Source organism: Bos javanicus, chromosome 23 (assembly GCF_032452875.1).
Source record: "Bos javanicus breed banteng chromosome 23, ARS-OSU_banteng_1.0, whole genome shotgun sequence".
In the NCBI taxonomy this organism is placed as follows: Eukaryota; Metazoa; Chordata; class Mammalia; order Artiodactyla; family Bovidae; genus Bos; species Bos javanicus.
Window position 1 is genome coordinate 51,603,161 of NC_083890.1, and position 24,580 is coordinate 51,627,740.

The 24,580-nt window shown below is 48.5% G+C and overlaps 1 protein-coding gene across 2 annotated transcripts in view; it reads left to right on the top strand.

Moving 5' to 3' along the window:
• The window catches only part of GMDS (GDP-mannose 4,6-dehydratase), a 433,555-nt gene that overhangs the window by 85,690 nt on the left and 323,285 nt on the right, over positions 1–24,580 (top strand). For both annotated transcript variants that reach the window (XM_061399004.1, XM_061399005.1), the window contains exons 2-4: positions 5,776–5,820; positions 11,319–11,406; positions 12,822–12,931. In XM_061399004.1, coding sequence (XP_061254988.1) covers positions 5,776–5,820; positions 11,319–11,406; positions 12,822–12,931 — 243 coding nt within the window. The remainder of the gene's footprint in view (positions 1–5,775; positions 5,821–11,318; positions 11,407–12,821; positions 12,932–24,580) is intronic.

Consider the following 24,580-nt stretch of genomic DNA (forward strand, 5'->3'; position numbering starts at 1 on the left):
GGTACAGATGACTTTGCTATTGTAACTGCGGTTAGCTGAAAATGCTTGTTGTAGAGTGATTAGCACATCTAGACATGTTGTAGAGTGACTGGCACACCTAGACTTGCTGTAGAGTGCTTTGCACATCTAGACTCGCTATAGAGTGCTTTGCACACATAGACTCTATGTAGAGCGACGGGCACGCCTAGACTCGCTGTGAGCGACTGGCACACGTAGACTCGCTGTAGAGCGACCGGCACACGTAGACTCGCTGTAGAGTGCTTTGCACACCTAGACTCGCTATAGAGTGACTGGCACGCCTAGACTCTCTGTAGAGCGACAGGCACGCCTAGACTTGCTGTAGAGTGATCGGCACACCTAGACTCGCTGTAGAGTGCTTTGCACACCTAGACTCTCTGTAGAGCGACCGGCACGCCTAGACTTGCAGTAGAGCGACTGGCACATGTAGACTCGCTGTAGAGTGACCGGTACATGTAGACTCGCTGTAGAGTGCTTTGCACACGTAGACTCACTGTAGAGCGACCGGCACGCCTAGACTCGCTGTAGAGCGACCGGCACACGTAGACTTGCTGTAGAGTGCTTTGCACACCTAGACTCACTGTAGAGCAGCCGGCACACCTAGACTCGCTGTAGAGTGCTTTGCACACCTAGACTCGCTGTAGAGTGACCAGCACACCTAGACTTGCTGTAGAGCCACGGGCACGCCTAGACTTGCTGTAGAGTGCTTTGCACACCTAGACTCGCTGTAGAGCGACCGGCACACCTAGACTTGATGTAGAGCGACCGGCACACCTAGACTCGCTGTAGAGCGACGGGCACGCCTAGACTCGCTGTAGAGCGACCGGCACGCCTAGACTCGCTGTAGAGCGACGGGCACGCCTAGACTCGCTGTAGAGCGACCGGCACGCCTAGACTCGCTGTAGAGCGACCGGCACGCCTAGACTCGCTGTAGAGCGACCGGCACGCCTAGACTCGCTGTAGAGTGCTTTGCACACCTAGACTCGCTGTAGAGTGACTGGCACACCTAGACTCGCTGTAGAGCGACTGGCACACCTAGACTCGCTGTAGAGTGCTTTGCACACCTAGACATGCTGTAGAGTGACCGGCACACCTAGACTCACTGTAGAGCGACCGGCACACCTAGACTCGCTGTAGAGCGACTAGCACACCTAGACTCGCTGTAGAGTGCTTTGCACACCTAGACTCACTGTAGAGCGACCGGCACACCTAGACTCGCTGTAGAGTGCTTTGCACACCTAGACTCACTGTAGAGTGACCGGCACACCTAGACTCACTGTAGAGCAACCGGCACACGTAGACTCGCTGTAGAGCGACGGGCACACCTAGACTCGCTGTAGAGTGCTTTGCACACCTAGACTCGCTGTAGAGCGACCGGCACACCTAGACTCGCTGTAGAGTGCTTTGCACACCTAGACTCACTGTAGAGTGACCGGCACACCTAGACTCACTGTAGAGCAACCGGCACACCTAGACTCGCTGTAGAGCGACGGGCACACCTAGACTCGCTGTAGAGCGACCGGCACACCTAGACTCGCTGTAAAGTGACCGGCACACCTAGACTCGCTGTAGAGTGCTTTGCACACCTAGACTCGCTGTAGAGTGCTTTGCACACCTAGACTCGCTGTAGAGTGACCGGCACACCTAGACTCGCTGTAGAGTGCTTTGCACACCTAGACTCGCTGTAGAGCGACCGGCACACGTAGACTCGCTGTAGAGCGACCGGCACACGTAGACTCGCTGTAGAGCGACCGGCACACCTAGACTCGCTGTAGAGTGCTTTGCACACCTAGACTCGCCGTAGAGTGACCGGCACACCTAGACTTGCTGTAGAGCGACCGGCACACGTAGACTCGCTGTAGAGTGTTTTGCACACCTAGACTCGCTGTAGAGTGACCGGCACACCTAGACTCGCTGTAGAGCGACCGGCACACCTAGAGTTAAAGCACATGGCAGGCAGTGTTGGTGAGGCTCTTTTCTTGCAGGAGGGGTGTTTTACTTCTTGGTGTTCCAGGTGATGTAAACAAGGGAGTTCATTTTATCAGTGATCTGTTCTTCACCCAATTCTGCTTGTCTTCCTCTGTGTGAAGAAGCTTCCTGCAATGCCTGGCAGAAATGTATGGTCTGATTCAGGTGCATTTCAGAGCGGCCACGTGCTCAGGCTGCATCTGAGACAGCACTGTCCTCATTCATCCTCTGGGCTAGAAGAGGGTCCATGTTTGAAAAGAGAGGAGAAATGGCCCCTCCTCTCTGTGGGAAGGTGGATGTCCAGGCACGTTCGTGTGTGGTCGTGGGTGGGCATGAGGGTCTTCAGGGCTATTTCAGCCTTCTTTGGACATCAGGAGAATGGGGGACCTTCCTCCACTTCCTTCAGCTTTTCATAGATGTGAAATTTTAGATAATTTTTATCCTACAATCAAAATACGATTCAGTTAACTTCTAGAGTTGCTGTGAATTTTATGGGTTTATATCTGGAACAATCCATGGAGGTGAAGGACAGAACTACTCAGGGACACAGCTGCGGCCCCAGGCACCGAAATCTGCCTGTTTTGGATTCTAGCCAGTGGCTCTGGCTCCTGGGCTTTACAGCCCAGAACGAACATCCACTACCAACCCAAGTCCACCTCCAGACAGCCCTGTGGCACTTCCCCAGAGGCTCTGGTGCCCACCTGAGGCCCTGTGTCCTGCCCAGTCCTCTGAGCTCCAGGTGGTCCTGAAGTTATGGGACCTCTGCGTTTGGGTCACTTGGGTAAAACAAGAAGCACCATTGCCCTGTCATGATGGCAAAGCAACAAAAGCAATTTGATTTACCAATGAATCCATTTTGGAGTTTTTATTACCGTGTTGGGTTTTGACATGGGCTGGTGGGTCCCAGGGGTGGACCGTGTTTTCTGGGTGACAGTGGTGGGAGCCCCGGGCTCTAGTCCTGCCTCCCCTCTCACGGTGGGGACCAGGTGGGCAGCTGACCTCCAGCTGCCTCCGTAGCTCACAGGCCAAGTGGCTGCTTGCGCTCCAGGGGTGTTCCTGCGAGAATAAGATAGAAAATACTTCTGTGTTTTGAAAACGTCAAAGCCGCAGTGCTTGCTTCAAGCTGTATGGCCTTTAATATGGAAAGGAGATTCTTTTAATAGATGTGTGCAAAGTCAGATGGAAAGAGTCACAGTTGGAGTATCAGCTCTCCAGTGAAAACATTTCTGTGACGAGGACTGAGCCCAGGCTGGAACCTGTCCCAGAGTCAGTGTGCTTGTGGTGAGTGAGCTGGGCTCTTAGTCCCTTAGCCCCTCGGATTTGCAGAGTCGGGTGTCCAGTTGCGGCGCTGGCTGCGGCCTCGGGGGCGTGACGGGTCAGTCTTCCACCCGTCCTGCTGGAGGGGCTTCGGCGCAGGGTCGGGGGCTGGGGAGGCCGGGGCCTGGGGCCCTGCAGCTCCGTTCCCACACTGTGTTGCTGGCCCTATCGCTCGGGAGGCCTGGCAAGGAAGTGGGGAGGAAGCGGGTGCCACCGCTGGTGCAGAATGTTCCAGGCGGCTGGAAAGTCTGAGGAGGGCCCGGTGAGAAGAACAAGACCTATTGACAGCGTCCAGTCCCGGCAGGCCTGCGTCGCATCAGCGTCCGGATAATCACAGCTCGCCCCTCCCCCAGGGTCTCACCGCTGCCTTTTTTCCTTTTTAAAATATTCTGGGCAACTGTGGTGAAGTACAGTGCATTTTAACTTTTTATTCCAAGAGACACAAAAAGTGTGCAAAGCGTAGTGTGGAGCACTTCAGAGTGGCGACAGCACAGACAAGAAGACACGTCTCTCCAGGGCGGTCTGACCGGCTGCGGTGCGGTCATAGATGCTTCTCTGCTAGGCTATTTTCTGATTGATTGGTTGATTGATAAGGCTTTGGGGTCCTGTCGATCAGCCTGGCTTGTCGGAGTGCGCATTGTTCAGCAGTCTTGTCTGATTTACTTTGCATGTTGGGTGTGTGAAACCAAGCAGCCGTGTGTATATCATGAGAGGGAGAGGAAAAGGAATATGCCAGACCATCTGTCTTCTTCTCCACATGAGTCTATATACAGGAATATTTATGTCAAGGAGTCAGAAGAAAATTTGCTGCATGTTTCAATGAACCACAAAACGTGTCCCTGGTACCCTTGCCGAGCGGTCCTGCCTGAGTCCGTCCTGACTTCTGCGCTAAAGCGTGAACACCCTCGAGGCAACTGCGCCATTTCCAGGACCCGCAGGGTGTCTCCAGTCCCAGCTTTTGAGTCCAGCAATGATAGGAATAAAGCCCACTTCATTTTTCTTATTCCTGGAGTGTCTACCTTTGAAGCTCAAAAGGATATTTTAAGATTTTTTCAAACTTAGGAAACCAAAGAAAACCCAAGTGCTCCCAACCAGATTTGCGCACAGAGCCCCAGCAGTTGTGAAGCCTGGATGGGTGAGGGGCCTGCCTGGGCTGGGAGCAGAAACGCAGCTACGGGCTGGCTGTGCAGCGCCTGGTCACCCTGGCGGGGCTGGGGTGGTCTGCACCATCGCTGTCTCTGGAACTGTGATTTTGTGCCGTGCGGCTTGTTAGTGCTTCGGTTAGATGACTCTTGTACCTTCTTTCCCTGAAATTGGCACATAAAATACACAGACCCCTATCCTTACTTAGGCATTTATAAAAGAATTTTAGAAAATAAGTTGGGAGGGGATTCCCTGGTGGCTCAGTGGTGAAGAATCTGCCTGCCCACGCAGGAGACATGGGATCGATCCTGGTCTGGGAAGATCCCACGTGCCATGGAGCAGCTTAGCCTGTGCAGCACAGCTACTGAGCCTGAGCTCTGGAGCTCAGGAGCCTCAACGAGAGAAGATGCCACAAGGAGAAGGCCCACAGTGCAACTGGACAAGGGCCCCCGCCTGTCACAGCTAGAGAAGGGCCTGGCAGCAACGGAGGCCCCTCACAGCCTAAATAAATAAAATTAAAAAAAATAAAAAACAAGTTGCGAATCTCTGTGTTTAGTCCAACACCTTGATCGTAGAGAAAGCATGACTTAAGGTGCATACAGATGAAGCTCTTAATATTCTATATAAAATAAGTGTGCTCCTTCTGTTGTGATCCATTCACGTGTGCCTGCAGGGATGATACAGACCTGATCACGTCACTGCCCCCACCTCCACCCCACCTCAAAACCCCTAAACGCTTTCTCGTGACTTTCCGGACCCTTGGGTTCGAAGCCTGGAGGGCCTCTTCTCCACGTGCTGGCTTTTCCCAGGGATGTCAGCACCCCGTATTCTCGGCCCCCTCCCCGTCCTCGCCCTGCACTCTCCCCAGCCCCTGCAGCTCCTGTCTCATCCCTCCCCCAGTGACCCCCACCCCCGATGTTGTCAGGGTCCTGTTTTATGTCCCAGCAGCACCAAGGCCTTCTGTGAGGCCCACACGTTCTGTGTTTTCACACGGCTTACAAGTGGCCAAACCTGACCCAGATCCACCAGCCTCTGAAGCCTCACGTTCTGCCCGTTGCCCCCAGGGTCCCTGGACCTCAGCACTCTCCCTGTGCGGGTGGTGGTGCCAGCGCCCCCTGCCTCGTCCCCCTGTGGGCTCAGATGAGCTCCCGCCTGTGGAAAGGAGGACAGCAGAGCAGTGCGCGGCGCTCACGTCGGGTGTCGTCTGAACCGTTTTTCCTGTCGGTTGCTGTGGGCCTTGTTTACGCCCACAGAGCCCCTGAAAGGCTGTTCTCAAGCCTCGGGCGTGGCTGCGGTGGTCTGACCTTGTCCCTCTTCCTTGTCTTCCAGGACGGCTCCTACCTGGCCGAGTTCCTGCTGGAGAAGGGCTACGAGGTGAGTCCCCGAGCCGGTGGAATCCCGCGGCCTGCGCGGCCTCCTGCTTCCTCCGCTTCCTCTGTGCGTGTTTTCCACGGAAACTCTGATAAGGAGGCAGGGGCGGAATGAGCCCCCGGGCCTGTCCCCGCGCCAGCCCATTGTGCAGTTTATCTGCTGGCGAACGCGGGCGGCCCCCCTCCCTGCTCCTGGCTCTGCATGCTCCCCACATTCTCAGATAAACCAGCAGCCACCGTGCCCTTCTTGGGTGACTTTATGAGGTCGTGGCTACACAAAAAAGTCCCGCTCCCAGTGAAGTCCCTTGATTTGCACCGAGCAGTAACAGCTACACTGCCCTCCAGCCTGAGCGGCAGAGCTGACCTCAGGACGCTGGCTTTCCAGCCCTTGGCCGGTGGGTCGGGGCGGCCGGTGCAGCAGCTGCGTTTGCTGCCCTTGCCCTCATCTTCCTTTCCTGCTTTTTCTCCTCCTTCCAAGTTTACTGCTTTCCCCAGTACAAACGAGAGTTTTATGTATGAAATGGGTGTAGCTCTGTGTGTGCACCTTACCCTTTTTAAGAACGGTGTTTGGATACGCGCCTCTCTAGAGACTTGTGCTCTGCAGTGAACAGAATCCCGAGCAGCGGCCCACGTGTTCCTCCTGATGCGGCGGTGTTTGCTGAATAACATGGGGTGCCACATTCTTCCGGTGGCAGGTGCGCTGCTTAAAAAACGTGCACAGGGACCAGCGGAAAAGCAATAGCAAGGGATCTGGCAGCTGAGCGCCAGCAGGACTGGAAGAAAAGGATGTAGTTTTTGGTTTTTTTTTACTGTGACTCATAATTTTTGAGAACTTTGACTCTTAGACTTTAATTAGGAGCAGGTATGATTAAACCTTCTGTGCCCTTATCAAATAATAACTAGTTCTACATCTTGTAATGCCATCAAGATAGGTAAAATGTAATTATAGAAATATACACACATGTTCATATACATGGATTCCTGTAATAATTGGGTGATCAATATGTATTCTGCAAAGCAGAGAACTTTAGAGTTATGTTATATATGATATCATTAGAGAAGGAAATGGCAAGCCCCTTGGAACAGGCCCACTCCAGTATTCTTGCCTGGAGAATCCCATGGACAGGGGAGCCTGGCAGGCTACAGTCCATGGGGTCGCACAGAGTCAGACACGAGTGAGCACGCAGACACACACACACACACACACACATGCACACACGCACACTGAGTGGTCATAAAGAGAGGTCTAGCCTGTGTTCATTATTTACAGAATGTCTGCAGGTGTCATCTTGTGATGAGAAAAGCCAATAATTCTCAGGTTTTGTAGAAAATCTCCCTTTAACCTTTATGGATTTAATTCTACACACTGTTAAAGTGCAGAGGGCAATTTGCCCCGTTGTAGTGTGCCAGCCAACTTGGAGCAGGGGGTGAGCAGGCAGGGTGCTTCCGAGGCAGCCCTTGGCCATCCCCACGCAGGACTGTGTCCTTATCCTTTGCCAGCTCCACGGCCTCTCGGAGACTTAGGAACTGCGTACCCGTGTCCCCCAGATCATGGTGAGGAGCAGGTGAGATGCATGTGGGCAACAGTGCAGAGGAGCCCGGGGGCCCCAGGGGCTGACCCTTATAGGAGAGGCAGGGGGTGCAGCTCGGTGCTGACCAGCTGAGGGATGCAGACTGTGCAGGAGGCCCTTAGTCCCGCCTGTCACTCGCACCGGGGAAGGGCGGGTGTGTGATGTTGCCCAAGCCCTGCCCCTGCACCTGCTTCTTTTCATCGCGAGGGAAAAGGAAACCAGAGGAGGGAAGCTTCCTGTGAAGGTACCTCTGGTTTCAGCTGGCTTCCTGGTATCGTCGTTAGCAGATAAGCCAACAATATGCTTTTGTACCTATTTGTGCAAAAATACAGAGAGAAACCAGAAAAATGAAGGACACGGTCAAACCCTTTAAAAGCTGTATTTGGGAGTATGTGGACAACCTATGTTGCTCCACTCGGTGACAGGGGCACAGGGACTCAGAATATAAACAGAGGAGAGGTGAGCGCGGTGTCCCTGCCTGAGAGAGAGAAGAGCTGGCGTGGGCTGTGCAGGCCCTGGGGGCTGTCTGCGAGGACCAGCTCCCGATCGTCGGTTCCTCAGCTGTGGGTCCTTCCTTCTGAGTTGCTGGAAATCCTCGAGGCCTCCGTGCAAAGAGACCAAGCTTTCTGTGGCTTTCACTCTGCAACGCTGGCTGTTGGCCTGATGGCCACGTTTGCCCTCCATAGGCCAACGTGCTGGCTGCGTGGTCTCGGCAGCACCCTGGCCTATGGATGGGAGTCACGGTCGGAGGGGCTGTGAGGGTGCTGTGCTTTCACTCACACAGGACAGTCTGTGCGCGGGCACGGCCCGTGCGTGCAGGCTGCCGCTCGTGCGTGCGCGGGTACGGCCCGTGCGTGCTGGCCGTTGACGGAAACCCGTCATCCGGCTTCTCAGAGGCACGTGCCTCAAGCAGCCTCTGGAGGACTCTTGACTCCAGGAGAAACCGCGACGTGGAGAATTTAAAAATCCGGTGGTGATGGCTTTCTGTTTTCTTCACTGTGGTCAGTCAATCGACTGTGATCAGTTAATCAGCATTTCTGTGTTATACAGCCTAATCTGACTCTTGGTTTTGAAGTCAAACTGGCTTTGTTCTGACATTGTGAGAACTTGAAATTTTCGTTTTCATCACTGTTGCTTTTCAGAAATGCTCACTTCCATTTAACACCCTCAGATTTTCAGAAATTTTGTTTTCCAACTTCTGTAATTTAATAATAATTTTGGTTAAATTTATTCGAAGTTAGCTCATTCATCTCTTCACTTTGGTTTCCTCGCTCATTTCTTTTTCTCCAAAGATCCTTATAAAAACAAACAGAAAATCCTACCTATTAAATACATCCCTTCTGTAAGAAAAAGCTGCTAATCTCAAATTCTTAACTAGATTATCCAACGTGCACACATTTTGGCTTGTCTTAAAGTTTGCATTTCACCTGTCTCAGAAGGAGACAGACTCAGCTTTCATTAGTTCTTAGAATAATACCTGCTGTCATGGATTAAACATTTGGCAGTCTTTCTTCCCCTATATACACATACCAAGAGTTGGGAGTGAGGGGAAATTAAAACACAAATTTTTTTTTTTAAAGGCCCCAAACTAGTGCTTAATGCTTTTGGTTGTGAGTGTGGCAGTAAAGTCCTAAATTCTTTACTTGCTGTGACTTCGTGTAATTGTCTGATTTCATACGGGTCCATCAATGTCGTTGACTATTTGTAACAGTCCTTTATGTTGATACAAAGGCCTTCCCTGGTGGCTCAGCTGGTAAAGAATCTGCCTGCAATGCAGGAGACCCCGGTTCAATTCCTGGGTCAGGAAGATCTGCTGGAGAAGGGTTAGGCTACTCACTCCAGTATTCTGGCCTGGAGAATTCCATGGACTGTATAGTCCCTGGGGTCACAAAGAGTCAGACACAACTGAGCGACTTTCACTTTCACTTCATGTTAATATAAAATGTGTATGTATATAGCATTTCCCTTTGCTTTGGGCTGTTGGGATATGTGACTTATCCAGAGACCAGCCTTCAAGAGAAAAAGACTAAATCATATTATTTATAGTTTTTCATTGTCAAAACTAAATTATCTGTTTTTAGAACTTAAAAATTTCCCTCTATCCTGTTAAATAAAGCTCAACTTACATCTGAGATCTCTGTATTTCAGAAGTAACTTTGGTAGTAAATACCAGTTTTGATATGTATAAGTATACATGTGAACTTGGTTTTTATTAAAGTTTATTAAATTTATAGAGTAGCTGAACTTTGTCATTAGCAACTTGAAAAACTGGAGACTATGAGGTTGAGTTAATTCAAAGTTTAATGTAAGAATTTTCTCTACTTTTAAATTAAGTAATGGGTGTGTGTGTGTGTATGTGTGTGTGTGTACTAGGTCACTTCAGTCATGTCTGATTCTTTGCAGCCCCATGGACTGTAGCCCACCAGGCTCCTCTGTCCATAGGATTCTTTAGGCAAGAATACTGGAGTGGGTTTCCATGCCCTCCTCCAGGGGATCTTCCCAACCCAGGAATCAAACCTGCATCTCTTATGTCTTCTGCATTGGCAGGCAGGTTCTTTACCACTAACCCCACCTGAGAAGCCCTTAAGTAAGGGGTTTGTATACCCAAATCTCAATGTAATGTTTCCTATATTTTACTCTTGGCTTCCCGAAATGGCAACCAAGTTTGTGATGGTCCTGTCTTAAAATATTCTCATGTTTACAAACTTGTTCTGGTTTTAGCTCTTTTGGGAAATAATGTGGTTTTAGGTCTTTGGATGAAGCATCTGACCAGCAGAATTATTAATTGTGGATGTGTTGTACCCTTTGCGGAAGCCAGTTTCTCATGTATGCCACGTAGAATGACGATGACATTTCTTTCTCTTTGAAAGAAAGTCTTATGTGCTTATAACTCCCCACCCCCCCCACTAGGAATATTTGAGTCATGCCAAGGATTAATTTTTGTTCGAAATAGACAGAAAACGATTGAGTTAAAATATAGAAGTGTATTCAGCTGCAAATGAAACTACCCAACGTAGGAGGAACTCTTCTAAAATAAGAGAAGGATTAAAACTGCCACCAGGAGAACTGGAACATGGGCAGCCGGTGACATAAGCTGGTATTAGCATTGGCAACACGGAGGAGGAAGTGAGAGCAGGTCTTGAACAATTTCTCTAATGTGTCTGACACAAATAGTCTTTTCTTCAGTGTCGGACAGGTATGCGTTCTGGTTCCAACTACTTTTTTTCCCCTTCACACTTGTCATGGTTAAGTCAAAGATAAAGATTGAAAGAAAAAAATCCTCCCTTCCTTTGAGTTTCCTTCATGTCTTAAATCTCATAGGACCTCAGTCTTGTCCCTGCCCTGAACTACTTCACCTTCTTAGCTTTTCCACATGACTGCATAATAGCAGCTGCTCCCCAGTTCTCTCATGGATGGAGAGACGTGTTTCTTTAGACACCCAGTGCCTGCTGCAGAGCTCGGGGGGGCCGGGCTGGGCGGGAGGCATAGAGCCCTGACCTCGTGTCCCAGTCTGCGAGACGGGCCAGGCTTGCGATGGATGCGGCCGCACAGGGCCTGTCTTCAGTTCCAAATGGAAGAGAGTTTCGTCAGTGGCAGGACTAAGTGTGTGTGTGTGAGTTTGGAAAAGGAGACACTTGAGTATCTACAACTAAGCTCTCACTGTGAAGTTGTGTTACTATCTAAATACTTGGGTTGAGATTGGCAGTGAAAACACAGGGAAGGGATGGAGGGAGGTGCCTGCAGGTGGCGGCCAGGGGCTGGGGAAGAGCAAGTGTCGAATTATTTCTACTAATTCAAAATAACGTCTGTGTATCACAGTTACATGTTGTTTGGAAAAGCTGAATGTTAGCAGAATAACCGCTGAATTTCTAATCAGTCTTCATTGCTGATTTATAATTTATCCTTTTCCTTCCACATGATAAAAATGCAGGTCCATGGAATTGTACGGCGATCCAGTTCGTTCAATACTGGCCGAATCGAGCATCTGTATAAGAACCCCCAGGCTCACATTGAAGGAAGTAAGCCATTTTCTGTCTCTAAACTCTCTTTCTGTGTAACTTCCTGTATTATGATAAGGCATTTTCAAGTGTCATTCTCTTCAAAGCCCATCACACCCCAGTTACTTACCCCTGAGTTACCTGCCCTGACTGCTGTCTGCACACTCTGAAGCCTTTCCCTGCCTGCCTGTGGCCCTGGGCCGTGGAGTCATCGTGCTGAGGCTGTGCCCAGGGGCCTGGCAGGTGACGACGCTGCCTGAGAGCCCTCAGCAGGCCAGCCTTTGATCTCCTTCTCCAGGTGTCCCCGTGCCCTGGAGCCAGATCAGCTCCACACAGAGCCAACCTCTGCTTTGCACATTTGGTCTAATTTAATCAAGTCAAGCAGTCTTTGTACATTAATATTAAAAATAATCAGGGAGTACAGGTCCAAAAGCAGACGGCAGTCAAAAATATATGTAAATCTCTTTACAGGCAGTTGTCAGTCTCTGCTGTTGTGTGTTGTTTTTGGTGACGCACTTGCAAGTTGACATCCCAGTTTTCTTCTGTGACCTCGGCAGCAGTTCCTGAGGTCATGAAGGAGTCCGTTTTGCTGGTGGAGGCAGAGAGAGGTTGACTCTATCGCGGCCCGCAACACCTAGGAGACATAGGCGGGACGAGGACATGGGTACTTCCCGCCAGCAGAGACCGTCCAGGAGCCTCTACTCACTTCAAGGCCCTGAATATTGGAAGGCTCGGGTCCATCGCACAGGCAGTGATGTCATCAGGAAGATGACCTGCTGGTTGTCTTTCCACCTTTAATACTTAGGTTTTTCAGTGAAGCCTCCCTGCAAATTACCATCGTTTTGTGCAAAATGCAGAAAGGTACTGCCACTGTATTTAGCTGTAGACCAAAATGTAAAAGTAATGAAAATAGCAAGTTAGTAGGCTGCCCACTGGCCTGTGTCACCTGTTACAGCAGGGAAGTCCGTGTGGGGATTGGCTGAGATTTGGGATCAGAACACTTTAGATGTCTTTTGATCAGCCGTGGCCCATGTCAGGCACTCCACAGTGGCTTCAGGACTGTTTATGAAGGACTGGAGAAAAGTTTCTGAATAGAGCCATCCTCACCACTACCAGTACGTTACAGATTTCTTTGGAGAGTGTACATTTTATTTCCAGGTTTTCTTTGAATCCATTCTTTTGTGGCATGTCTTACCGTCACCTGGGCGCCATAAGCTACATTAATCGTGTAACCCTGTGGTGATTCTGTTTCTGCGGCAGGCTCGTCGGAGTTTTCACAGGTCCTCTGTAGACGTGGCAGCAAGTGTGAGCTCTGCTGCTTAGTCTCTTTTCAGGTGGCAGTCACGGACACCACCCCAGAGCCAGTCTGGGTTCAGGTGTTCAGAATGCACATTACTGTTCCCTTCCCGCTCACGGTGTGTGTTTCAATTCTGCAGACATGAAGCTGCACTACGGTGACCTCACCGACAGCACCTGCCTCGTGAAGATCATCAACGAGGTGAAGCCCACCGAGATCTACAACCTCGGAGCCCAGAGCCACGTCAAGGTGAGCCGTCCGGCGTAGCATGCTTTCTCTGCTCTGCCCTGAGTTCTGCATTTTACTTTTGCTTCTTTTTTTTTTCTTCTGTGTCTTTTAATCTGTTTTTTAAATTATTTTTAAATTCACTGTTAATTGGGGGGAAATTGCTTTACACCGTTGTGTTGGTCTCTGCAGCGCAACGAGGCAGATGAGCGGCGGTCCTGATACAGCACTAACTGCTAGTTCTAGTCCTCGAATTTAATTCTTCACGCTAGTTTGGGTATTAAGAATCCCAACAGAAATGCTGATACATTTTTTAAAAGTATATTCTCTGTTGGTGAACAGTGTATTAAATCTTACTGATGACATTAGAATAAGAGTATTCGTTTCTTTGGGGTTGATCTTACAGTCACAAACCCCACTTGGATGTATTTTCTGCTACCTTAACTCGCATTGTGAATGAAGTCTTTTGTTCAAATGTTGGAAAATTAAGTCAATAAAACTTTTAATATTAATTTTTGGTAGTGATGATATTACTGGCTGAGAAAATAGTATTTTTGGGTGCCAATATGTCAGAATTAATGGAATTAACGTTTTCTTGTGAGTAGTAAAAATCAATGGGAGAAAAACTCTGTTTGGACTCTTGTTCCCGCAGTGTTGTGACACACGTAGCTCATGCTGACTTCCTTCCATTGATTCAGGCAGATTCTCCGGGGGTCTGTCTACCTCTCCTTAGAGCAGGGTCTTTCTGGAACCTAAGGAACTACCCCCAGAGTTCTGGCAGTCTGCTTGACTCCAGTTTCTGCTGCTGTGTCCGAGTGAGATTCGAAGCCAGGGATGGTATGAATCCTTTTAGATACATGTTTAATCAGGGTAATTAGTGGAGCTTGGAAATACAAGCAACTAATTCCAAGTTAAAACAGCCCCCACCCCCAAACTAAAGAGAACAGAAACTGTATCAGCATTTTTGGCTGTTTCATCAGTAAACCTGGCATTCTGGCTTCAGAAAGTATTTGAGGTGGTTGCTGTTTCTCCACACCCCCAGCTTGGGGCGAAATGGAAACTAGATGCCTGTTTTATATTCTCTGCCAGTTTAAGGAAGAAATTATAGACTGGATCAATGAAACCAAGGGTAGAACATGGCAAGAGAAGCAAGTAGAAAGCCCAGTCTCATTATTGATGCCACAATTAAACCCTCACAGCACATTTTCTCCGACGCTAACTTTGGAGGACGGCGACCGGCCCACCAGCAAGGAGACCTCTGTGCCGTCTGTGCTGTCGCGGGAGGTGCTTGTTTCCTTTCTTAGTTTCTGATGATTCTGTTCTGTATCCACGCTTAAGCTCTGGGTTGGGTGAAGGTGTCAGGGTCTTGTCTTTTGGTGAGAACAGAGTTATTTTTCTAAGTGATTCTGAATGTATTTTCCATCTGAAAAGGTGTCTCCGGCATGCTGTGCCTTGAGGGCCTGTCCCCTCTCCTCTGGAGAAGCAGTAACTGCCACTCCAGGAGTGAAGACTTTATCCTGGATTGAGGCAGCCTGTCCATCTTCACGTTGTAATTTATCTCTAGGCTTCTTGCTGTCTCCAGACAAAACAGAATGTTTTGGATGAGCGCTCTGTTACTCAGCTTCCTCTGGATTAGGACGTTTCCTCTGTGGTGGTGTTTGGTAGATGGTTTATCACCTCTGGAGCCATAGGTGGAATGGTGGGGAGATGCGGGCGCTTTATAGACTTGTGTATATGAGGGCTTCCCCTGTCGTTTTAGCGTTAAGTGAGCCAGTCCTCTCCTTTCTCCAGAATGCTTTGTAATTGGTTTAGAAGGTCCACCGTGCTTTCCGTACGTGCATGTCCTGCTGCGTCTGGTTAGCACCCCAGAGTGGCCGGGCTGTGCGAACAGAGACCGCAGGAGCTTAGCTGATTTCCTCTAAGTGGCTCCATGCGAAGTTTATCTGTTTTTATTGGGTTTTGTCTGCTTCGCCTAAAGGCCAGCTAATGGGCAGAAATGGTGCTTAATTGGAGATGAATTTTGGTTTGTAAGATAGGTTAGCCCTTCAATGGCATTTGCGTGCATGGCAGAGTGGAGCACCCACCTCCGCCACAGGGGGTCTTGGCTTTCTCACGGATGGCAGAGGCAGGCGCTGATGTCCTTGGGTCTTTAGAGACAGGTGATCTCAGTCTCGGGAAAGCGTGCATGGTGTCAGGGAGGTTCAGGGAGGAGTTTACAGACGCTGTTAGTGGGAGCGGGTAGTTGAAATTGAGGTAAAAATACAAGGCTGAGAGTCAGAAACGAGGAGACATGGAACATGTTTGTGACATGATGCGTGTCCCACGTGAGCTGAATGAGAAGTGTGCTGGGAGGAATGGGCAGGTGGGGCGCTGGGCTGGATTTGAGCGGCCTCTGTGTGTGTGTGTTTTTAAATTAGCCACTTTTGAAATTGAAGTAGTTAATTTACAATGGAATGTGGTTCCCTGTGCTGCACAGCAGATTTTTGTTGTTTATCTATTTTATATGTAGTGTGTGTGTGTATGTTAATTCCATACTTATTAATTCATTCCATAATTAATTCCCTAAACTCCTAATTTATCTCTCACCTTGCCACCCTGCTATCCCTGTTGGTAGCCATAAATCTGTTTTCTCTGTCTGTGAGTCTATTTTTTTGGTCAAGACGTTCATTTGTATCATTTTTTTAGATTCCACATCCATGTTTCTATCATACGATTCCTGCCTGTCTCTGGCCGTCTTCACTTAATACGACACTCTGTAGGATCATCCATGTTTCTGCAAATGGCATTACTTCACTTTTTTATGTCTGATATTCCACTGTATATACATAGCACATCTTGTCTATGCATTCGTCTGTTGATGGCCACAGGTTGCTTCCCAGTCTTGGCTGTTGTAAACAGCACTACAGTGAGCATTGGGGTGCATGTATCTATTTCAAAAGAAGTAGAGTTTTCGTCTTTCCTGAGCATACGCCCAGGAGTGGGGTCACGGGGCCACTCACTCTTGTTTTGGTTTATGAACCTCCACACTAGTTTCCTTATTGGCTGCACTAATTTCGTCCCACCAGTGTGTCCCAGGTTCTCTCTCCTCCGCAGCTTCTCCAGCATTTGCTCTTTGTGGACTTTTCGATGATGGCGATTCTGGCTGTTGTGAGCTGATACCTCCTTGTAGTTTTGATTTGCATTTCCCTGATACTTAGTGATGTTGAGCATCTTTTGCCCAACGTGATTCCTTCAGCTCTGTTCTTTTGCGTGATTGCTTTGGCTGTTCAGAGTCTTTAGTGTTTCCATACAAATTTAAAAAATTCATTTCTGTGACAAACACCACTGGTAATCTGATAGGGACCACATTGGATTTGTAGATTGCCGTGGGTAGTATAGTTATTTTGACAGTATAGTTTCTCCAGCCCAAGAATACATCTCTCCATCTGCCTGTGTTGTCTTTACTCTTTCATAAGCGCCTTGCAGTTGTCAGAGCACAGGCCCTTTGCCTCCTCAGGCAGGCTTATTCTAGGCATTTAATTCTTTTTGACATGATGGTAAATGGGCTTGTTTCCTTAATTTCTCTTTTTGATATTCCATTGTTAGTGTGTAGGAATGCGACGGATTTGTTTCCTGCAGCTTCGCTCAATTCCTTAATGAGCTTTAGGAGTTTACTGGTGGCATCTTTAGGATTTTCTGTGATAGCATCATGTCATCTGCAAACAGTGACAGTTTTACTTCTTCCTTTCCCATCTAGATTCCTTTTATTTCTTTTTCTTCTCTGATTGCTGTGGCTAGGACTTCCAGAATTATGTTGAATAAAAGCAGCATGAATGAGCTCCTTGTCTTGTTTCTGAACAGGAGACAGATTCAGAGGTGAGTGGAGGTGGGGCTTCAGAAGTGCAGGAAGCTGTTGGGTGAAGGTGGTGGCCGCCGAACTGGGCGTGAGTGGATGAAGTGGGGGGCCTGGTGGGGCTGGCCCGCTGCTGTCAGGACTGGGGGCCTGGTGGTCCCAAGGCTGGAAGCTGGTGTTGGAGGAAGGACTGCTGAGCTGGGTGGGGTGTGAGGGGTCCCCCTGGACACGTTTTATCAACAGGACTTGAGGGACACTCAGGTAATGCAGGGCAAAGGTAATTTAAAGCATGTTGTGAGGTTGGAGAAAGATTTGGAGTTCAGTTCTAAGGATTCTGGAGAGGCTGAAGCCAAGGCAGCAGGTGGAGACAGAGGATGAAGACTGATCCTCAGGGAGGGGAGCGCTTAGCCTGGGGAGGGTGGGAGTCAGGGATGACAAGGGCACGGGATGGGGAGGCAGGAGAGTGGAACTGTGTGAGCCAGTCAGCAGATTAGGCCCTCTGAGGCAGGAGTGGCGTCTGCAGGCCGAGTGAGGGCCAGACACGAGGCCTTGGCCGTTAGGTTACGAGCGGTTTGTGACGTAGGGGTGGCTCAGTGATGCGAAGATGTAGGGGTGGCTCAGTGATGTGAAGATGAAGGGTCAGGAGGGATTCACACTGAGTGGCTTCTTCTCTAGAAGTTTCCTGCCTGAGGAGGGCCCACCGCAGCATCAGCCACAGAGTCTGACCTGCAGGGGCCTCCTCTTCCAGGACGTGTCCTGGCAATGCTGACCTGGTCGGGGCGTCCCTTTGAGAACCGCTGCTCTTGGTGTCTCTCTGTGTGATACGCACCTTAAATGCATTCTTCCTTTGGTGGCGCATAGGTTTTGGATTTGGTATAAATTCTCTGTCAGATAATGATGGTACGAACTTGTAAAGCCTGAAATGGTACTTTCCCTCAGAAATGAGGAGGATGGAGGGGGTCTAAGGAGAATCTGACGTATGTTCACACCAGAATCCTCCATATTCAGACGTGTTCTACTGAGCCGTGTATGACAGGTGACAGCGCTTACTTCCTGGCACCCCAGGTGCTCTGGAGGAGTAGGTGAGAGCAGGCCATGGTCACAGTGTCCTTGGAAAGCCCATGTTCCACGCATTCTTCCTTCTGTGATCTCACGTCAGATGGATTATTAATGATGGACAGAGTGGGTGTGGGGAGGGCTCGCCTGGCGGCAGCTGGTAACAACCAGCATAGTGGTGGCTCCTGTGCCCGCCCGTTGCCCACGCCAAGGCTCTGTGTTTCGGTCTTCAGCTGCCTCCCTGCTCTCCCAGCAGCGTGTTTCTGGGTTGGGATGGAAAGCACGTGTTTTGTTCCTCATAATAATTTCTCCGTATGAACCAATTTTGTAGAATTTATTGTATTCATGGACAATAGTTTTTAAACAGAAGTTCTTTCTGGGAGTTTAATGTTTGTAAGAAGTTGATTAGAGTACTTCTCTCACTTGGTTTGGAGTTCCGCAGAAAGCTCTGATATCAGCACGCGCTGTTTCATTCTGAATCCGTGACCTCTGGACTGGGCATTGTTTGCGGGGGCCTCTCTTTGTGCAGGACAGAGTCTGCTCTCGCTCTCACTTCCAGGTAATTTGATGTGGGCTATGGTATGCTAAAAGTAAGGAAAATAAAATAATAGGAAGTTGGTCTGGTTTCCTGTAGGAAACCAATGAGGATGAAATTGGTTCTTGGAAGAAACCCACAGTAGGCTGGGAAATACTGACTGAAGACAGTTTTCTGAATCATAAACAGAAAAATTATGACTCATGTGGTGTAGGTCATCGAGAGGCTGATTTGATCTAATGCAGGACAAAGTGAGAGACGACCAAAATGTACTAGTTATTAAAAGTAGTTAAACCCAGTGTGGTGACATCACCCCAGTAGGATCAAATGACCCAGCACAGGCCTGCCCATCTTGGGGGTGGGGGAGGGTGTTTAGGAGCCTGCGTTATTATTCTTAAATTTTTGCCATATAAATAATATGTTTCAGTAACTTTTGTCTTGAATTTCTCATCTACTCAACATCCATTACTGCTGTGACTTGGGGTTTTTCCACCATTCCTTGCAGCTTTTTTGATAATCCCAGTTCATTCTTGAAGCCACTCTGTTGGATGGGATCTTTCCACAGGGAGTCTAGCCCAGTGTGGCCCTGTGATCTCACAATGTCATGTTGGAATTGCCTTTATTATTGTTTAAAAATTAAAATTACACAATTATGGAATGTTAGAGCTGAAAGGAGCTTTAGAAATAATTTAATAAGATTTTCATTTTATAACTGAAGCTACTTGCTGCTCTGCTTGGACAAAACTCAGATCTTCATATTTGGTAATTTATTTTAAAGACCATCAAAGACAGTGATGATCTCCATTAGTGATAATTCTAATGTAAAATAGTCCTCACCTTAAAGACTTTCTTGCCCCATGTACAGAAGTTTCTTCTTAAACTTTTTTTTTCTTGTGTGTTTGTAGAGACAAAGTCATTTGACTCTTCTCTTTTTAGTTTTGGGAAGTATTTTCAAATCCCTTCTCAGTGTTCAAGACCATTATGAAGTCTTTCTTTGACTTTCTCTTATTCACATTGAATAGTTCCATCCGTTTTGCTTGTTTTCTAACTCCTGAATTATCTTTATTATTTCCTTTTCGGCTCTATGGGTCATTTGTTTGATTCTGTCTGCTGACAGCCAGGAGGCCTACGTGCCTGAAGGTGCCTGGGGCCCGGGGGTCTGGGGGGCAGGATTTCCTCGTCCAGCTGTGCGGGCCTGGGGAGCAGAGCTGAACATGGGAGCAAAAGGCTGAGTCCGATTGTCCTCCTGGTGGACGTCCAGCCCAGGAAGTGGGCAGGAAGCAGGGCTGATTGTGAGCCAAGGGGCTGGCGGAGCAGCCAGGCAGCCAGTCGGGGTCCAGGAGACAGAGCGGCCAGTGCAGGGGTGAGGCTGGGGGTGAAGAGGGGTGCGGCAGGGGTGGGCTGGGCGACAGGCAGTGACAGACCTGCCCTCTCCAGGGCTTCTTCCTGATGCTCCTCTTTTGTTGTCCTTGTTCAGTCGCTGGGTTGCGTCTGACTTGCTGCGACCCCATCGACTGCAGCACACCTGGCTCCCCTGTTCTTGAGCGTCTCCCGGAGCTTGCTCAAACTCATGTCCGTTGAGTCGGTGTGCCATCTAGTCTCATCCTCTGTCGTCCCCTTCTCCTCCTGCCCTCAATCTTTCCCAACATCAGGGTCTTTTCCAGGAAGTTGGCTCGTCTTTTTTTTTTTTTAATTTAAATTTATTTATTTTAATTGGAGGCTAATTACTTTACAATATTGTACTGGTTTTGCCATATATCAACATGAATCCGCCACGGGTGTACATGTGCTCCCCATCCTGAACCCCCCCTCCCACCTCCTTCCCCGTACCATCCCTCTGGGTCATCCCAGTGCACCAGCCCCAAGCATCCTGTATCTTGCATCAAACCTGGACTGGCGATTCGTTTCTTATATGATATTATACATGTTTCAGTGCCATTCTCCGAAATCATACCCCCCTCTCCCTCTCCCAGAGAGTCCAAAAGATTGTTCTATACATCTGTGTCTCTTTTGCTGTCTTGCATACAGGGTTATCGTTACCATCTTTCTAAAGTCCATATATATCGTGGTAGTATACTGTATTGGTGTTTTTCTTTCTGGCTTACTTCACTCTCTATAATAGGCTCCAGTTTCATCCACCTCATTAGAACTGATTCAAATGTATTCTTTTTAATGGCTGAGTAATACTCCATTGTGTATATGTACCGGGAGTTGGCTCTTCGCATCAGGTGGCCAAAGTATTGGAGCTTAAGCTTCAGCATCAGTCCTTCCAGTGAATACTCAGGGTTGATTTCCTTTAGGATTGACTGATTTGATCTGCTTGCAGTCCCAGGGACTCTCGGGAGTCTTCTCCAGCACCACAATTTGAAAGCGTCGTTCTTTGGTGCTCAGCCTTCTTTATGGGCCAGCTCTGAAATCATTGAAAGTGAGAAGTGAAAGTGGAAGTCTCTCAGTCGTGGCCTTACATGACTCCTAGAAAAAAACTGTAGCTTTGACTCTACAGAGCTTTGTCAACAAAGCTGTGTCTCTGCTTTCTAACACCCTGTCTGGGTTTGTCATAGCTTTCCTTCCAAGGAGAAGCTTTTGATTTCATGGCTGCTGTCACCATCCACAGTGATTTTGGAGCCCATGAAAATAAAATCTGTTACTTTTTCCACTTCTATTTGCCATGAAGTGATGGACTTGATGTCATGGTCTTATTTTTTTTAACGTTGAGTTTTAAGCCAGGTCAGTAGTATCAGACTGTTTTGCAACCCAGTGGACTGTAGTCAGCCAGGCTCCTCTGTCCATGGGATTTCCCAGGCAAGAATATGGGAGTGGGTTGCCATTTCCTTCTCCAGGGTATCTTCCTGACCCAGGGATTGAACCTGCATCTCCTGCATTGTAGGTGGCTTCTTTACCGCTGAGCCATCAGGGAAGCCCCACTATTTTAGCATATACAGATCGTAATTCCATGTTGGGTCTCTGAAGATAACTTATTTTGATTGGTAGATATACAAATTGATATAGCGTTGTATATTTTATAAGGTTTAAAATTAATTTTTATATTTTCATGTATAACTCTCATATGTACTTAGTGTGACATAAAATCACTCCGGGATGCCAGCAAATTGTTAGCCCTGCAATTGAGAAGGTGTCTGTTGGTGGGGGCTTTCCTTGATGTGGCCGTGAGACCCTAAGAATGAGTGAGGTGCGTCACGCGTTGACCTGACGTCCACACGGACATAACGTGTCTATTTCTGGAAAAATGGGAGGAGGGAGGAGACAGAGGAGAGGGCCAGGCGCACAGAGTCGCGGCCTGGGTGGTGCTGAGCCCCCCGCGGCCTGGGCGATGCTGAGCCCTCCATGACCTGGGCGATGCTGAGCCCCCGCGGCCTGGGCGATGCTGAGCCCTCCATGACTTGGGCGATGCTGAGCCCTCCATGACCTGGGCGATGCTGAGCCCCCGCGGCCTGGGCGATACTGAGCCCTCCATGACCTGGGCGATGCTGAGCCCCCCGTGACCTGGGCGATGCTGAGCCCCCGCGGCCTGGGCGATACTGAGCCCCCCGTGACCTGGGCGATGCTGAGCCCCCCGTGACCTGGGCGATGCTGAGCCCCCCGTGACCTGGGCGATGCTGAGCCCCCCGTGACCTGGGCGATGCTGAGCCCCCCGTGACCTGGGCGATGCTGAGCCCCCCGTGACCTGGGCGATGCTGAGCCCTCCGTGACCTGGGCGATACTGAGCCCCCCGCGGCCTGGGCGATGCTGAGCCCCCGTGACCTGGGCAGGCTGTGTTTTTCTGCTTTTGTTCTCGTCTTCACTTCTTGCTGACGGGTCCTGTTGCGACTCAGTCCCTGTGATGTTTAACCTCTTTAGTTTGTTACGAGGTGAAGTTGTGGCACAAAAGCCCTTTTCACTTACGATGTAATGTTTGTGCAGATGGCGCTCGACCCCCTAATGTGTGTGTGGCTGGTCGGTGCCTGCGGTCCTCAGGGGGTTGCTGAGGGTCTTGTCTTCTGTGGACAGTGCGCTGTGTTTGGGTCCGTAGGTGTCCTATGGCTCAGACTCCCCTTGGAAGCCTGTTACAGGCCTGAACAATTGAATTCAAATCTAAAACCACTTAAAAGTCCTTTCCACTAAGAATTTAAGAATGTATATGAGGAAACACTCCATGAAAGCTCTCCTCCCCCTATTCAGGCAGATTGTCCTGTTTTGCTAGCCCGAGTTGGTATTGTAATTTTGATAACAGTTAATAATGTTTGGATTTTTTCTGGTGATTGGGGGACCACACAAAGGTACGTTTGTTGAGTTTGGTACTCTTAATTCACTCCCAACAGTGACTTACTAAATTAAATCCAAAGTATTAATTTACCTTTGCACAGTTAAGCCAAAATTAGTTCAGATAACTAAATGTACATCTGTATCATAATACTAATTTCTAGATGTATCTATACACACAAGCAGTAAAGAGGAAGTAAGTCAGTGAAGGTACTGTGAGTGAAACACTTTGTTTTAGACTTTTGATGATGAATGAAGAATTTTCTCTGGATTCCTGATTAAATTGGAGTACATAATTTGCATAAACTAAAATGTACACAAAAATAATGCCTTATTTAATGCCATAGATATGGTATCTGGATCTTTGTTTAATAAATGTGCAGATAAGAGGTACACATAAATAATACCTGTGTTTGGTGGTGGGTTAGTCTCTAAGTTGTGTCTAACCCTTGCGAGCCCAAGGACTGTAGCCCACCGGGCTCCTCTGTCCATGGGATTCTCCAAGCAAGAATACTGGAATGGGTTGCCATTTCCTCTTCCAGGGGATCTTCCTGACTCGGGGATCAAACCCAGTTATCCTACAGTACAGGCAGATTCTTTACTACCTGAGCCACCACTGAATTTATGTTTAATACCATAGATCCTGGAAATTTAAGAATTTAAACTTAACTTTTCTTTTGAAGCACAAAATAGAGCTTGGTGTCTGTCAAACAAGATTTCTACTTTATCCTTTTAGTACCAATAGAATTTAATACAAATTCTCTTTGTTAAAGTTGGATCCTTGAAGTTGGTATGTATAGTAAGATAAAATGAAATGTTTTCTACTTCAAAGAAACTTAACATGTGATATCTTTTTAATATATTTTTTTTTGAAAATCATTAATTGGATACTTTACCAGTGCAAGTAATAAATTGTATCAAGACTTATTTAATTTAGATTTCCACTTTATTAGTAGGTTTCATCATTTTATCCTTCTTCTAACGTTCACATGAAGTGTATGTTGTTTAGGAATGTCAATTAACAAATCATTCATGATGAATTTAAATGTGCTCTATTTACAAAGAAATACACGTATAGGCTCGGTTTGGCTTGTTAAACTATGTTTAGCTCGAAATCACTTTGATAGTTCCTTAGAGAATGTTGATTTCAATGATGAACTCAACCAGTATACAGTCTCAGTCCTCCAGGCCAGGATACTGGAGTGGGCAACCGTTCCCCTCTCCAGGGGCTCTTCCTGACCCAGGGATCACACCCAGGTCACCTGCTTTGCAGGTGGATTCTTTACCATCTAGCCACCAGGGAGCCCAAGAACACTGGAGTGGGTAGCCTGTCCCTTCTCCAGGGGCTCTTCCTGACCCAGGAATCCACTTGGGGTCTCCTGACTGCGGGCGAGTTCTTCACCAGCTGAGCCACCAGAGCGCCCTGCACACGGTCAGCGTGTTGATGATTAAATGGAGTGCTTGCTGGGCGACGTGTCGTGCTGACGGCAGCTGTGCGGCTCCCGAGAGTGGAAGGTCACTGTGGGGGCGGCCAGGGCACGCTCCTGGTTTGTCGGGTAAACCCAGGCTCCCTTCTCCCGAGTCTCCTCTCCTGCCCTCCCCTGTGCGTTTCATTGGTGCCACTTGTTGTATCAGTAGAAAGTCTTTTAGAAGTGAGTAGTGTTGACAAGCTAAACCTTTGAGGCTTGTTCTCCTGGACTATTGACAGCCTCCTTAGTCCTGATCGGAAATACCAATGTCTGCCTTTACTGCGTAGATTAATTATTGTTTAAAAGTTCAGTAGAGGAAAGGTTTTATTTGTTTTTGTGTTTGTTTTGCTTAAGGATCTTGTGTGACTCACCCTGGCGTGGTTTTCTTATTTGTTTGCATTCTCGATGTTGACATCTACTGGGACACTTGAGAGCCTGTGTAGTCCGCACCTTAGGAAAGGCTGAGGGCTGTCTAGGGTTCTGACATGTTTCTCTGTCTTCCCTAGAAAGAAAGCATTTGG